A 13,438-nucleotide genomic window follows, 5' to 3' on the forward strand; every position below is an offset into this window, starting at 1 on the left:
GTCACAGCAAAACATTAAAAGTAATATACGAACTACTACAGAAATATATACAGTAGGATGATTGATGACTTGAGGGGCTCAGGTCAGCGACCGGAGTTGACACGACCCAAAAAGCCAACGAAAGAGTCACATAGAGACCCAAAACGCACAGCCAAGTTTTTAGGCTTGCAAAAAATTTTATTATTTTTTTTTCTTCTTCTCCTTACCTTTTTTGATTGAAAAATATGAGCGCCGAGACTGCCAGCAAGGAAGTTACCAAAAGCAAGATTTTGAAGCAAGTCGAGTTCTATTTCAGTGACTCCAACTTGCCCTATGACAAATACCTCTGGTCCTTGTTCAAGAAGACACCTGAAGGATGTAAGATCTCCGTTTTTGACATCCCCACACGTCACACTCGCGCGATTTCCACTGACTAACGTCACTCCTTTTAGGGATCGATATCAAGACCATTGCTAGCTTCAAGAAGATGAAGAAGATCTCCACCGATCAGGATCTGATCGTCGAAGCCTTGAAGGAATCACCCGAAATGCTGGAAGTCAGCGAAGACAACGAGAAAGTGCGAAGAAAGACTCAGCTCGAAAAGCAGGACCACATCTCTCGTAGTATCTATGCTGTATGTATCGATCATTTTCGCCCTCTTATCCGACGGTAGACTGATATAAATGCATGTATATTACAGAAAGGTTTCCCATTGATGGACAACGACGCAGACAAGCTCATGGATCTCCAGGATAAGATTGATGAGTTTTTCTCCCAATATGGAAAAGTTTTGTGCGTTCGCATGAAGAAGGAACATGTCAAACCCTTCAATTTCAAGGTGAGCTCCGATACCCGAATGGGAGTGGTAGACTGTTTATTGCGGATGGATTGATGGAATGAATATCGGTTGGTGTTTTTTTTCTTACAGGGCAGCGCTTATATTGAGTTCTCTTCACCTGAAGAATCGGATAAGGTTGCAAAGATGGATCTTGAATTCGAAGGCAACAAGCTTGAGGTCAAGACGAGGTAAATGAAATGATCCAGCCGGGAAAATGAACGTCACAGGAGGCCCGGTTTTATTCACAGAGGTTTTATTTTTTGTGTCAACAGAAAGGACTACATTGCTGTCAAGTCGGAAGAATACAACAATAAACCCAGAACGGACCGTGTCTTTAAGAAGAAGGCCTTCAACGCATGGTACCAAGACGTTTCCGCCAACTCGACACAAAAGAGAGCACGTGAAAACGATCAAGGTTTGGCTGAACCCAACGAAAAGAAGCCCAAATCTGAGGAAACCCCCGCGGCCGAAAACAAAGAGTCCACCGACTAGGCTGTCCATCACCACTGAAATTTGTTTTTGTTCATTTTCTCGTCTCATTTTGTACTCTCATTTAGCTATGCTGTCATATTTAGAAAAAATAGTAGATGCACATCGTTTATCTCGTTATTTTTTCATGAGGGTGATGATGATGATGATGTTTGGGTCGTTGGTGGTTGGTTTGGTGGTTGTAACATGTATGTACTGAGCCAGCGTTCTAAAATCCGTTTGACTACCGCTCCGCCGCTCGGATCCAGTTTCTCCAAAAAACGAATCGTGATGGTGTAAGTGGAATGGGAAGGAATAAGATTGATATCGAACCGACGCGCGGTTTCCCCCACGCTCGGTGAACATGTCATGATTAACACTTCACGTCCGATCTGATCTTCTGTCGTGACCATAAATCCAGCATTCTGTAATTCGCGTTTATCCACGTCCAGCACAATCGGGGCCAGTCCTTCTTTTGATAATCGAATGGAAAAATGGCCGTCAACGAGGGTCACTCCGCAATTTGGATGAGCAAAGTAGGCCAAACCGCCAAAGTCGATGGACAAGGTCGGCAACGGAATCCCTGCCGTGTTATACAACGATAATGCAGGGGCAGGTGCAGTTGAAGCAGCAGAGGGTTGGGCGGTAGAAGCGGATGGAGAGGCGGAGGTGGAGGTGGAGGAAGCCGATGGTGGTGCGGCGTTAGATGCTGCTGTTGCTGTTGCTGTTGATGATGGTGTCGTGGCTTTGGTAGCGATGGTTTTAGGCACAGGTGCGCTAGCCGTATCAGCTTTTGTCTTGACCAAAGACTTTTGCGTGGGTATGGGAGATGGAGCAGAAGTAGACGGCGAGGATGCTGCCGCAATGGGAGAAACTATACAATGGCATCAGATTTGAGACAATTTATGTCAGTTTTTTCCTTTTTCCACGATCCATGGTTCCCCATACCTTGGGATGAGGGTGAGGCAGTAGGTGCCGACGATGTAGACTGTGTAGCTGTTTGCTGTTGTTGATGCTGTTGATGCAAAAGTTGAGCCGCGAAATATCCAATGTTGGCTTTGACACCATTGCCTACTTTGAGCGATGCTTTTTCGCCGTGGCCAGCTTGCTGATTCTTGGCTTCGGCCTTCTTCTTTAATCGCTGCTTTTCCTGCTCCAATCGTTCTTTTTCTTGCTCTTCCTGGAGCTTCCTTTGTTGCTCGCGTCGTTCTTTGGCCAGTCGTTTTTCTTCTTCGATGCTTATCACTGGAGCACCCTTTAAAATCTTGCCTTGTCTCCATAAAAGGCCACAGCCATTGCACAGCGTTCCGTGGCCGGCCGGTCCAGGACGCCACATGGCCGTATGCTTTGTACTGCAATAAACACATTTGCGTAATCCGTCATCTTTCACATGGGTATGTTTGGCTTTCGGAACCACTATATACAGGTGATTCACGGTGAGACGATGCAAGATTCACGTGCCCGAACAAATGACCTGCAGTTACCTTCGTTTACGCCTTCCTCTGGACGCGGCCTTTTGCCAAGATTGACGGCATTCAGAATCTCATTTCGCTTCTTTTCTGCCAGCACAGGACCAGAGATGATCTCTGGGGCGGTATATATTTTGTGAAGCATCTCATCAATGTTACGGTCCGTCTCTTCGTCCTGGGTTGCATAATTCAAATAGGATCGAACAGGCAATTTTTCCATCTAAAATGAAGAGCGTTGAGTGTCATGATGCTCATGATGCTCATGATCCAAAATATCACAGCGAGGTACGTACCTTGCTCATCATCTGCTGCCGTACAATATCGGGGTTGGTGACATTTGCCACTAGGGCTTTAAGAATTTCCCCGTTCACACCAATCATGCGAATGTTGGCAGCGTAAGAATCGGTTGTTTCAAGATCCATGGATTCGGATTTCAGCGGTGGTATTGCTGCAGTAGCTGCATGTTCTTTGATAAGTTCAAGGTTGGATCGACTGCCCCATCGAGCAATTTTTTCCTTGGCATCCAATTCGAAATAGGTGGCGGGCGCAGGGTCCAGGGGCAAAAGAAAGGAAGCCAGGAGCTAACGACATGCAGCAAAAGAAGAATGAGTTTTCTTTTGCCTTCATACTTGCAAATGCTAACCAAGCTGGCACGGATGAACCCACCTCAAAAGGAGCTTCCATGGAGGTTAATTCAAGAATCATATCCTTTGGAAACAGAAACCGTTCATTGGTCGTCTCTTTAAATTCCATCACCACATCAGAGAATGTCAATTCCGCAGCCCCGTCCGGCAACGTCTTCAACGTGCCGTTAGTGGATGACTCTTGCAGTTCTGACGATGCAGCTGTCTCTGAGGATTTGCTCGCGTCCGACGCGCTGCTTTCTTCTTTTTTTCCATCAGCATCTGTCTGCATTGCTTCTGTCGTCGCTGCTGTTGCTGACGTTGCTGCTGTTGGATTTTCCGAAGGCTTTTCCGAAGGCTTTTCCGTGTCTGCTGATGGAGGATCGGTGGTCGCGGATGAGGGTTTGCCGTTTTCAGGAACACTGGCCTGTTTGGGCAACAGATCGGCGGCTTTGGCGAGATCCAACCATGACTCTTTGCGTATAGCTTCAAAAAATTGCACGTCTGAAAATCGATGAGGCCCCAACTGCAAGGTGCAGGTGCCTAAAAAGCGCATGTTGGGCCACTTTTTTCGACTGTTGTTGGTTCGTCGGGGCTGTTGAACATTGTCAGCTCGATACTTAACAAACACCGAGTTGGCCCAATTAAGACGCGATTGAAGCAAAGATAGCAGCAATGTAGCACTAAACCCATGAAAAGAAGCAAGTCAAAAGAGAAAGAAAAACAAAGGCGTTAGTCAAAGAAAAAGCGGGTGTGCTTTTTTCTTTTTTCGTACTTTTTCTTCTGTGACGGATCAGTGGATTCAGTGGGATCGGGCTGTGTTGATAACTGAAAATTCTTTAAAGCGTTTTCAGCTCGTTTTCTTGCAGCGAAAAGGGCTGACGTGGACATGATCAGAGTAGAACCAATGGAAGTGAATGCGACTGCACCATGAAAGCTTTCAATATAAGATCGTGCGTGCCACCAGTGCAAAGGTAGCCCGACATTGGGAAAATTCAGCCCTCGCTGCCAAATGCACGTCACGTGATAAGGAGCAGCACATTGTTCCTCTTTTTTACCCCAGTGAATGATAAATCAAAAAGGCACACTAACAAGAAAACTGACAGCGGCAATGACAAAAACGTGCGTAACAAAAAAGGAAATGTTACACTGACTGTTTGTCCCATTTGCAGGTTGCTTCGAGATACCCAACGTCATAACGTACGTATGGTGCATAGTTTGTCTGCGCCGATCTTCTGCAAGAACATGTACATAGCCATTGAGGCAAATCAGACAAAATACACGCAATTTTGATCATGGAGTTTGGCGTTTGGCGTTTGATAACGGTTAAGTAAGGGTCAAGGTTTGGAAACGCCCATGCCAAGCATTTTACCCTTTTCTTTCCCCTGTTGATCATTTAACCTTGTCATGCTTCGGCTTTTTTGAACCTTTTTGGCCTACGTTGTCTGTCAAGCTATTGGTGGATAATGCAGCGTTACGAGACTGCAATTACGGATGTATATTATGGCTAGCGCAAACCTTCTTCAAAACTCACATTACAGCTTACTTGATAAAAATAACATCTGGATAAAGTTGCAAAGTCGAAATTTTAAAGGCGCAAAACTACATTAACAAGTTTTTACAGCGCAGATGATTCAAGTTACCCAAATAGCGCGAAAACCAAAGGATAAAGACATAAAGGATGGGTTCCTTAGACAGACGAAGCGCGTGGTCTTCTGTTGCGAAAAGACTCTTGTCACCATACGATGGTTAAATCCGCCGTCTCATACTAATCTGGCATTGGAACATTATACAATTCTTTGCCAGATTTTGGACTCTCTGTAAGCTGCATATATCTGATCATGGTCCTGTTAGAGATATGAAATACGATGAACAGATAGAAATTATCTAATAACTTGTACGCCATCTTTCCCCCAGTGAACAGTTAATGCTGCGGAAATCAAATAGGAAGAAACCTCGCTATAACAATTGCTCTGTTTTTTTCATCTACAAAGAATTGTGCCTTGTTATTTCTGATTTAGCATATACGAAGCAGTTCTTTTTTACGCTGACACGATCAAACTCTTCAGATGGAGTTACTGTTCCATGAGAAAATCTCGAATTATTTCGTCTTTTCTCGGGCTTATCCATAATTTTTCAAGGGGACTGCACCAAGACCAAGGTGTCGTGGATGCGCAATGAGTTCATCCCTGCAGTTGAGTGTTGTCCGCCATGGAACCTTTTTAAAATTCCGCCAACTTGCCTTTCATCGGGGATTATGTCCGGACATCCTGTTTCCGGTCCGGAACGTTGGGCTCACATTGACGATTGCAGCAACCGCTCAGGTATGCCATTTGCTCGAATCACGCAGAGAGTTAGAATCCTCCCTTTTAGTTCGATAAAATGATCTGCAGAGTAAGTAGATGATAAGCACAAGATAGAAACGGATGAAAGTAGCATCGATATACATTACGAGGCGGATGGATGATGGATGAAATAACCGATTCTTGTGGTCGTCTGTCGACATAACTTTATGTCTTTAACATGGGGAAAATGGTGTACAGGATTATGGAATTGGATACTAATTGCTTTTTCTAATTTGCTTTTGGATTATGACAGCTCAAGGAATATCAGGCAAGTAGCATTCATTGAGCCAATGGAACATATAAAACGAAAGGCTAACGGCAATTCCTTCTTTTTTTGACTTGATATAGGTGGTTGGTCGCAAGCTTCCTTCCGAGCAGGAGCCTTCTCCCAAGCTCTACCGTATGAGAATCTTTGCCCCCAACACTGTGGTTGCCAAGTCTCGCTTCTGGTACTTCTTGAAGAAGCTCCGCAAGGTCAAGAAGGCCGCTGGTGAGATTGTCTCCTTGAACGAGGTATTATTCATGTGCACTTGTTATGGTGCCCATTCAACCAACGCTCACGTTGTGCCATTTCCTTTGTCTTTAGATTCACGAGAAGCGTCCCGAACAGATCAAGAACTTTGGTGTCTGGCTTCGTTACGATTCTCGTTCCGGTACTCACAACATGTACAAGGAATACCGTGAGATGTCCCGTGTCGAAGCTGTCCACACCTGTTATCAGGATATGGCCGCTCGTCACCGTGCTCGTTTCAGCTCTATCCAGATCATTCGCGTAAGTTGTCTTCAGCAAGATAATGGTTGTATTAGATACTAATTATTTTCATTTCTTTGGGGATTGATTTAAAAAAGGTTGCTGAGATCAAGTCTGCCGATATTCGTCGCCAGTACATCAAGCAGCTCTTGACCCCCAAGCTCGCTTTCCCCTTGCCTCACCGCATCCAGCGTGCCGAAAAGGGTCACCGTTCTCTCTTCGTCGCCAAGCGTCCTTCCACTTTCTATTAGATTGGATGTTTTCCTTTCCATTTTATTCGTGTATGATCAAGGTAGATGCTTTGAATAAAATGGTCCATTGGAATTGAACAATGCAATCGTCGGAATCATGGTTACACAGACAGATAGATGCTTGCCAAGCTAAACATGTGCAGCATGAGAAAAAAAGAAAGTTACGGTACACTTATGCACATCAGCGGTTAAACTCATCCCATAAAACAATGCTGCTAGGCCTTTTTTTTTTGCTCCTTACATTAATTGATCATCACGGCATTCTGTGCGGCGTATCATTCGGTTTATCTGGTGAAAGAGCGCACAGATAGCCATGGCATGGATCATTGCATCTGCAAATCGCAACGTAAATAGCGGATCAATAAGGGAAAGATGAAAAATTCTTTCTGCCAAAACGACTGATGCGATGCATAGAGAAAAAAGAAAAAAAGCGTGGAAGAATTCCATAGAAACAGATTAACATGCCTGCATATACAAAACAAGGTTCACTGAGCTGTAGATAGGTAAAGAAAAAAAAAAAGGCAGTGGGTTCTAGGCATGATATGATGTGCTGCATATTTTGGGTGTTCCTTCCCCCGCTCCCCACGCGACCGAGGACACACAACAACAAAGCGCAGCCTATCAAGGGTAGATGATCGGTCCAAGTGTTGTTCAAAGACCATTCATCATTGCTGCCGGTGCCGTTATCCTGCATAGAGTATATCACGTTGATCTTCCCTTCCAATTTGAGCCACGTGGTGTTCTAGAAAGCCAAAAGAGAAAAGAGAAATCAAGAAATCGCCCGCCCGTAAAATAAAAATAAAAAAAAAAAGAGTTTGTTCGGGATAGGCTTGGATAAGCGGGATCATCCACACCTCTCTCCATAAGGAAAGGGAAAAATAGAATGCGAGGAAGACCGATTTGGTACGCGGCTGCATATTTTTTGATGATTTTCTGCGGCAAGGCCAAGTTGCTTGCGTTTTTTAGATCATGATATGCATCACACAATAATTGCCGTTTTTACACTAGGCCCATCCTGCTGTAAACTTTAGCCGGAAAACCTGGAGGTGATGTCCACATCCACAGTGATATAAACAAAAAGGCGCACTTGGGTTGGCTAGGGGACCGTAGCATGGTGTCAAGTGTTGTTTGATAACGATGCTGATTGGCTCTTCTATTTTTGGCCCTCAGGTTTTGCCTTGTTGGCATAATATTTAAAAGCCAAGAGGCATGTTTCGTCTGCAAATCAATTTTTTAACTGAAATAACTTTTTTATTCTTCCCCCCGTTCCATTGTCTGTTCTTCTTTTTTACTCTTCCTTCCCTTCTTGTGCATCATCATTTTCTGTACCATCTTTTAATTTGCAGCATTGGAACAAATGGATTACTATGACCCTCATCGACATTCACTCAGTGCCTCGTCGGCTTCTTCAGGCCATTCCAGCCGTCAAATGCGATCCATGTGGTCCAAGCTGACTGACCTGTTCCAACGTCACAGTCGCTATGGTTCTCGAAGATCGTCCACATCGACATGTAGTACAGATCGACGAAGTAGTGCCATTTCTTCAGACGACGGTCAACGCCACCGACCTCGAAGAAAACTAGTAGAAGATTGCACTGGCATGACCACTATACCGCCGTACAGTCCGACCTACTGTAAACCGAACGAATTCCCGTACTCCAATTTCTACGTAAAATTACCCAACGGCAAATGGATGGTTCGATATCGATCCGGTAATCGCGATATCCTGGGAACAGACGAGTTTGCCGGCTACATGATCTAAGAAAGGGACTTAGGGCCCCCTTTTCCAATTGACCGCCACCAGATCAAAGATATCATGTTGCGCCTTTTTTTTGATTCCTATCCCCATATTCTAATTACATCCCCCTACTAACACCATCGCTCTCTCTCCACCCCCCAGCCCCTTTTCCCCCTTGCATCCTTCATCTTGGCGCTTATCTATTTTTTTTATTGCCTAACTGTTTATATCTCATCTATGCATACTTTTTACTATTTATTTTGTATTCCTTTTTGATTATCCTTCGCATCTGTATCTCGCGTTATCATTTATCTCATTCAATTTTCATTATGCCCATGAATAATCAAAAATAAAAAAAGGAGAAACCCAAGTTTCAAAATCGTCGTGCACACGAGCAATATGAATTGACAGGAATGGCTGGGTCTTGGGTTGGTAATTTTTAAATTTTTTTTTCGGAGATCGGCAATGGAGCTCCGAGATGTCCAAAGGACAGGGAATGTTGCGAGACATGAAATGAAGGAGAAAAGAAAAATAAAAACAACAAAACAAAAAGAAAAGAGAATGAAAGGACAGTAAAAGATGGTGGTGATGAACGGAGAATTAAAGTAGGCTGCAAAGATGGGGTTATGCTACGTTTGGCTTTCTGCCGCAGTACGCCCACAGCTTGACGTACCAATGGTAACGGTCACAATCTTGAATAAAACGATCGACCACCATATCGTACTGATCCGGATGCTGCGTAACTCGGTGACCCAACAATGGTTTCAATGAGTGCATGGCATTTTTCCAGTTCCACAACATTTCGCGAGAAACAGGGTTTTCATCGTCGCCTAAATTGTTTTGTATGTTAGTCTCACGACGCATTCCTTCATTATTGAGTGTGGCAGGATACTTTACCATAGTCAAGGACACGCACGTCTTCCATTTCAATATTAAATGAAGCATTGGTCAACAACTTGGCCAGTTTGGAACCAATGTATGGATCTTGTCTCCGTTCTTGAAGGCATTGGAGGACTAGACAAAGCCAAAAAAGTTAAGGCTATCGTCATCGTGAAGCATACAAAAATAATGGCTGAATAGTTACAGGTGGAGATAAATGACTCGATAACGGGGCTTTGCTCGGTGGCCTAAAACATCAAGGTACTGTTAGGGGGGGGGGAAGGCACAACATGACGGTAAAGGTTGACGTACGGTAAAATCGGATTCCATGAGTTGTACCAGGCCGTTGGGTTTCAGGACGCGGAATATTTCAGCAATGACCAAGGGCCATTCATGTTCGCGAAAAGCCGCGATCAATAGACGCATATGCACGAAATCAAAGGTATTATCGGGATAGGGTATACCGTTGAGAACGTTGGCCAGCTCGAATTTTACATTTTCTGGTCGGATCATGGTAGGAAACATGTCGGCCATATCAATACCGGTCACATGAGCATGAGGATGATCAATGGCCATTTCCTATTCAGGTAACTCGGTTTTATTTCTTGCACATTTTGGCTTTGATATTCTACTGCTTGTCGCATTCCTCCATTTTTTGTTTCCCCTGTCCCGAGAAAAGAAAAACTTGTTTAGCGCACTTACCATGACCCACGAACCGGATCCACATCCAATGTCGAGGATTTTGGCTTCCAGCGTCAAGTTCTCCTGGACATAGGATAAGGTATTGCTGAGCAAGTTTACGTTGGTTCATTAGTGTCATTGGTCTCATCATCATCCCGCGTTGCACATGGCTGGTCTCTTCCTATGCATCGCGCTTCTTTGGGGTTTTCTAGTTACCTTCCAAAAAGAGCTTTCAGGGCAAAATGTTGCTATACAAAGATAAAAAGAAAATGAGAAAAAAATAGAAACATGGTTTAAGAACGTCGATCCAATGGAACCCGTTCCTAGATGTTTGCAAACTGAACGTTGTAAAAGATATACGCACAGAGTTGAGTCGATCTTGTTCTTCTTCATCACGTGGTAAACAGTAAGAACTTAATTCGTCGCTGTGGTAGACTCGTCCGTCGATAGTCACGGTGGGCGTCGTCGATGAGATTTGACTCGCAGTACTGGCGGCTTCGGGATTCCCGTCGTAACGTACTGCTTTGGATGGTTTGCCTCCCATGATTAACAAAGAAAAAAAACCGTTCCTTTTGGTGTGTATGGTTACCAAAAAAAAAAAAAAAAAAAAAAAAAAAAAGAATAAAGCAACAAGGAAAAAAATAAAAAAACACAAAAAACACAAAAAAGAAAAAAAAAAGTTTTTTTAAACGTAATAATATGGTCTTCGTGACACGTTGCGCGACATGGGTGATTCCGCATAGATGGAAGCCATTGTGAGTACGGTGTTTAATCTTTTGTTTCTTTTTCGACAAATAAACGAAGCGTGCTATCGACAATAAAAAAAAGCAGCAATGGATTGATGTTGTTATTCTAACAAAAAAGTAGCATCGGAAGATATCCGAGCTTTGTTTCGTCAGTCTGTGATGTTTCACGCCAAGGAAACTCCTCTAATACGAAATTCAAAGACCTTAATTCATCTGGACTTGATCCTCTTATTGCTGATTAACAAAGAAATATTACACTTGATTTTGAAATGAGAATAGAGATTGATGTGAATTATTATCCCATGACTCAAAGGAACAACATTGGCTTTTTAATGTGTCTAGTTCTGAGAACACACAATTAATAAGAGGGAAGCGGCAATGTCGCAACAAGTTATTTCTTTCCAAAGCCATTAAAATGCCTCAACTTGTCCCGCGGGGCCTGAATCGTCGCATGCTTGAGATCGGGGCTTTGGAAACTGGACACAAAAAACACCATTTTTTTTTCAGACGGTTGCCATTTTTCTTTGTCCAATGTCTGGACCCACCAAACATCCGCCGAAATACAAGGCGTACGATCTCTTTTTATTTCGTCCTACTCTGAGCGGTTGATTTAAGCGTAATCTATCACCATATTATCGATATTGTCATCTATGCTTGGAAGATGGCCTTTTTTTTATCGTTTGCTATTTTAAACTTTTGAAAACGAAAGCCACTTTTCGGAAATCAGTGGAAATAGAGACTTCTCAAGTCTCCATCCCGTAATTTTCCAACCCACTCGGGTTATAGAGCCTATTACTATGCTCACCAATCCTTTCCATTTCCAGCTCCTTTGAAATGGTGAACGTTGGTGAATGAACAAGCCCGAGAGGGGATTCTTTTTTACTTACGGACAGGTTACGGCATACCGTGCTGAAATTCCAATGAACCTTCAGGGTCATTGAATCATTGCATTTTCATGCCACATCCTTGAAAACAAGATTCCCTGACAAAGCATACGATAAACATAATAAGTCATCATGAGCAGTAAGACTGAAAGCATACGCATGTCAAACATCATGCCACTTGATACTCTTGTACACACTCTCTACAAATTCTCTGAAGGGGAGCAATCGGCCTCTCATATGTTACTGACGTTATATGACTTTGAACTTCAAGGAAAGCCAAGTGAGCCCCCAATGCCTAAATTCACCTGATATATGCCAATGGTCTGTTTGACATACCACAACAGATAGACAAACCAGCCTTTTTGTAATTTCTATCAACAAGTCACTGATCACCAACAGCTGCTCTTGCATGTTAAAAATGACAAAAAGGAAGCGGCAACTTGCCATAATATGCGAGCCATCAAATGGATAAACGTTTGAACGCAACTCCCGTGCTAAAGCAGTTGACCTTAAATCGCTGTCACCATCTAATTTTCTACGACGCGATGCCTTTTTTAAATCAGGTTCATGCTCAAACACAAGTAGAAAAGTGACCTCTTTTTCCTTATTTTCGATGTCCTGGGGCATCTTGCGACACGTATCATGACAAGTTAAGAATTATCCCATACCCAACACCACACTATCGATTGAGACAATGATTACGTCATGCAATCTGGACGTGTAATGCGTTATTGGGACCAAATGTAAGGAATTTGGTCCCGCATCGCGTCCGTCCATCTGCCTCACGTCAACCAAAGAGCCAAAAAATAGCACCTTTCACAGGATGTCATCCTTAATCCGCTACATTCATCTCACGTAGGTACACAGGTATATGCCCATAAGAAGAACCATTTCACGTTATATTTCGATAATGAAAAAAATGCACAGATGCTAAATTTATTTTATTTTTGTTGGTTGGAGTTTTCCATCTATTGCTTGCCAGCAACATACGTCGAGACGATCTTGCCAAAGTTCTCACCCTGAGTGTGGGCGATTTCCTTTTCCTTGTCGCTGACTTGGCGGGAACCATCACCGTTGGCAACGGTACCGGCACCGTAGGCGGAGCCACCAATCACTTCCGAGTTATCGAACAAGTGAGGGTTGGCGAAACCGAGAGGGACGTAGATCATACCGTGATGAGCAAAGTAGGTGACGGTGGTAAGAGCGGTGGTTTCTTGACCACCGTGCTGAGAAGCAGTAGAGAAGAAAGTACCGGCGAACTTGCCAGCCAAAGCACCCGAGGCCCAGAGACTGCCAGTAGCATCCAAGAAAGCCTTCATTTGAGCGGGCATGGTACCGAAACGAGTACCAAAACCGAAAAGATAACCATCAGCTTCAGTCAATTGAGCGGTGGTAATCACGGGGATCTCGGGCTTGGGAGGAGCGTGCATCTTGGTAAGAATTTCATCGCTCAAAGTTTCGGGAACTAGACATGAAAAAAGACGCGAGAAAGAATCAGCCTACCATCCTCCTTTAATCATTCACCGTGTCCCTTTTATATTTTCTTACCTTGGAAAAGTTCGACTTCAACGCCGGCAGCTTCAAGACCCTTCTTGGCTTCAAGAGCCAATGTGTAGATGTGGTGGTAGAGGGTATAGATGATGATGTAAACTTTGGGAGCCATTGTAGTATGTGTGTATGGAGTAGGAAAAGAATAAAAGTACTGAACACAAGAACGAGCTCGACCATCGCTTCTTTTTTATTGTGCGCGACGAGATTTCGGATTCCGAATGATTTGTCAATGCTG

At 43.7% G+C, this 13,438-nt stretch overlaps 7 protein-coding genes across 7 annotated transcripts; 3 read left to right on the forward strand and 4 right to left on the reverse strand.

Annotated features, from left to right (window-relative positions):
* Positions 1-224: 224 nt before the first annotated feature.
* On the forward strand, positions 225-1,309 carry BYT42DRAFT_544446 (uncharacterized protein; the record flags this gene model as incomplete). Its single annotated transcript, XM_051565759.1, has 5 exons — positions 225-357; positions 432-613; positions 680-817; positions 908-1,005; positions 1,090-1,309. The coding sequence occupies 5 exons, from the start codon at positions 225-227 to the stop codon at positions 1,307-1,309; spliced, it is 771 nt and encodes a 256-aa protein (XP_051425248.1).
* Positions 1,152-4,394, reverse strand: BYT42DRAFT_265865 (uncharacterized protein). Its single transcript, XM_051562777.1, has 6 exons — positions 4,153-4,394; positions 3,421-4,060; positions 3,048-3,335; positions 2,770-2,974; positions 2,234-2,701; positions 1,152-2,159 (listed from the first exon to the last, which is right to left on the reverse strand). Exons 1-6 carry the CDS (start codon positions 4,266-4,268, stop codon positions 1,432-1,434), a joined length of 2,445 nt encoding a protein of 814 aa, XP_051425249.1. The 5' UTR covers positions 4,269-4,394; the 3' UTR covers positions 1,152-1,431.
* A 1,328-nt stretch (positions 4,395-5,722) lies between these two features.
* BYT42DRAFT_562908 (60S ribosomal protein L18ae) lies at positions 5,723-6,867 on the forward strand. Its single transcript, XM_051567525.1, has 5 exons — positions 5,723-5,771; positions 5,976-5,990; positions 6,071-6,235; positions 6,309-6,494; positions 6,572-6,867. Exons 1-5 carry the CDS (start codon positions 5,760-5,762, stop codon positions 6,722-6,724), a joined length of 531 nt encoding a protein of 176 aa, XP_051425250.1. The 5' UTR covers positions 5,723-5,759; the 3' UTR covers positions 6,725-6,867.
* On the reverse strand, positions 6,868-7,467 carry BYT42DRAFT_562911 (uncharacterized protein). Its single transcript, XM_051567526.1, has one exon. The coding sequence runs from the start codon at positions 7,416-7,418 to the stop codon at positions 7,083-7,085; it is 336 nt and encodes a 111-aa protein (XP_051425251.1). The 5' UTR covers positions 7,419-7,467; the 3' UTR covers positions 6,868-7,082.
* Positions 7,468-8,162: 695 nt separating this feature from the next.
* On the forward strand, positions 8,163-8,486 carry BYT42DRAFT_493555 (uncharacterized protein; the record flags this gene model as incomplete). Its single annotated transcript, XM_051564225.1, has 1 exon — positions 8,163-8,486. The coding sequence occupies one exon, from the start codon at positions 8,163-8,165 to the stop codon at positions 8,484-8,486; it is 324 nt and encodes a 107-aa protein (XP_051425252.1).
* Positions 8,487-9,086: 600 nt separating this feature from the next.
* On the reverse strand, positions 9,087-10,566 carry BYT42DRAFT_492528 (S-adenosyl-L-methionine-dependent methyltransferase; the record flags this gene model as incomplete). Its single annotated transcript, XM_051564155.1, has 6 exons — positions 9,087-9,292; positions 9,360-9,458; positions 9,650-9,920; positions 10,044-10,128; positions 10,239-10,270; positions 10,387-10,566. 6 exons carry the CDS (start codon positions 10,564-10,566, stop codon positions 9,087-9,089), a joined length of 873 nt encoding a protein of 290 aa, XP_051425253.1.
* A 2,054-nt stretch (positions 10,567-12,620) lies between these two features.
* BYT42DRAFT_612258 (NAD(P)H:quinone oxidoreductase, type IV) lies at positions 12,621-13,315 on the reverse strand (the record flags this gene model as incomplete). The annotated part of the gene is made up of 2 exons (XM_051571609.1): positions 12,621-13,117; positions 13,201-13,315. The coding sequence occupies 2 exons, from the start codon at positions 13,313-13,315 to the stop codon at positions 12,621-12,623; spliced, it is 612 nt and encodes a 203-aa protein (XP_051425254.1).
* Positions 13,316-13,438: the final 123 nt, after the last annotated feature.

Source organism: Radiomyces spectabilis (genome assembly GCF_025331425.1).
Source record: "Radiomyces spectabilis strain NRRL 2753 chromosome Unknown BYT42scaffold_4, whole genome shotgun sequence".
NCBI classification, from domain to species: Eukaryota; Fungi; Mucoromycota; class Mucoromycetes; order Mucorales; family Radiomycetaceae; genus Radiomyces; species Radiomyces spectabilis.

Excerpts from the sequence above, each read along its gene's own strand:
- BYT42DRAFT_265865 (XM_051562777.1), bottom strand. The coding sequence starts at position 4,268 with ATGTCCACGTCAGCCCTTTTCGCTGCAAGAAAACGAGCTGAAAACGCT. Across the intron at positions 2,975-3,047 it reads GGCAGCAGATGATGAGCAAG|ATGGAAAAATTGCCTGTTCG; the intron begins GTACGTACCTCG and ends TCTTCATTTTAG. Across the intron at positions 2,160-2,233 it reads TGCCTCACCCTCATCCCAAG|TTTCTCCCATTGCGGCAGCA; the intron begins GTATGGGGAACC and ends GCCATTGTATAG.
- BYT42DRAFT_562908 (XM_051567525.1), top strand. Across the intron at positions 6,236-6,308 it reads AGATTGTCTCCTTGAACGAG|ATTCACGAGAAGCGTCCCGA; the intron begins GTATTATTCATG and ends CTTTGTCTTTAG. Across the intron at positions 6,495-6,571 it reads GCTCTATCCAGATCATTCGC|GTTGCTGAGATCAAGTCTGC; the intron begins GTAAGTTGTCTT and ends GATTTAAAAAAG.
- BYT42DRAFT_562911 (XM_051567526.1), bottom strand. The coding sequence starts at position 7,418 with ATGCAGGATAACGGCACCGGCAGCAATGATGAATGGTCTTTGAACAAC.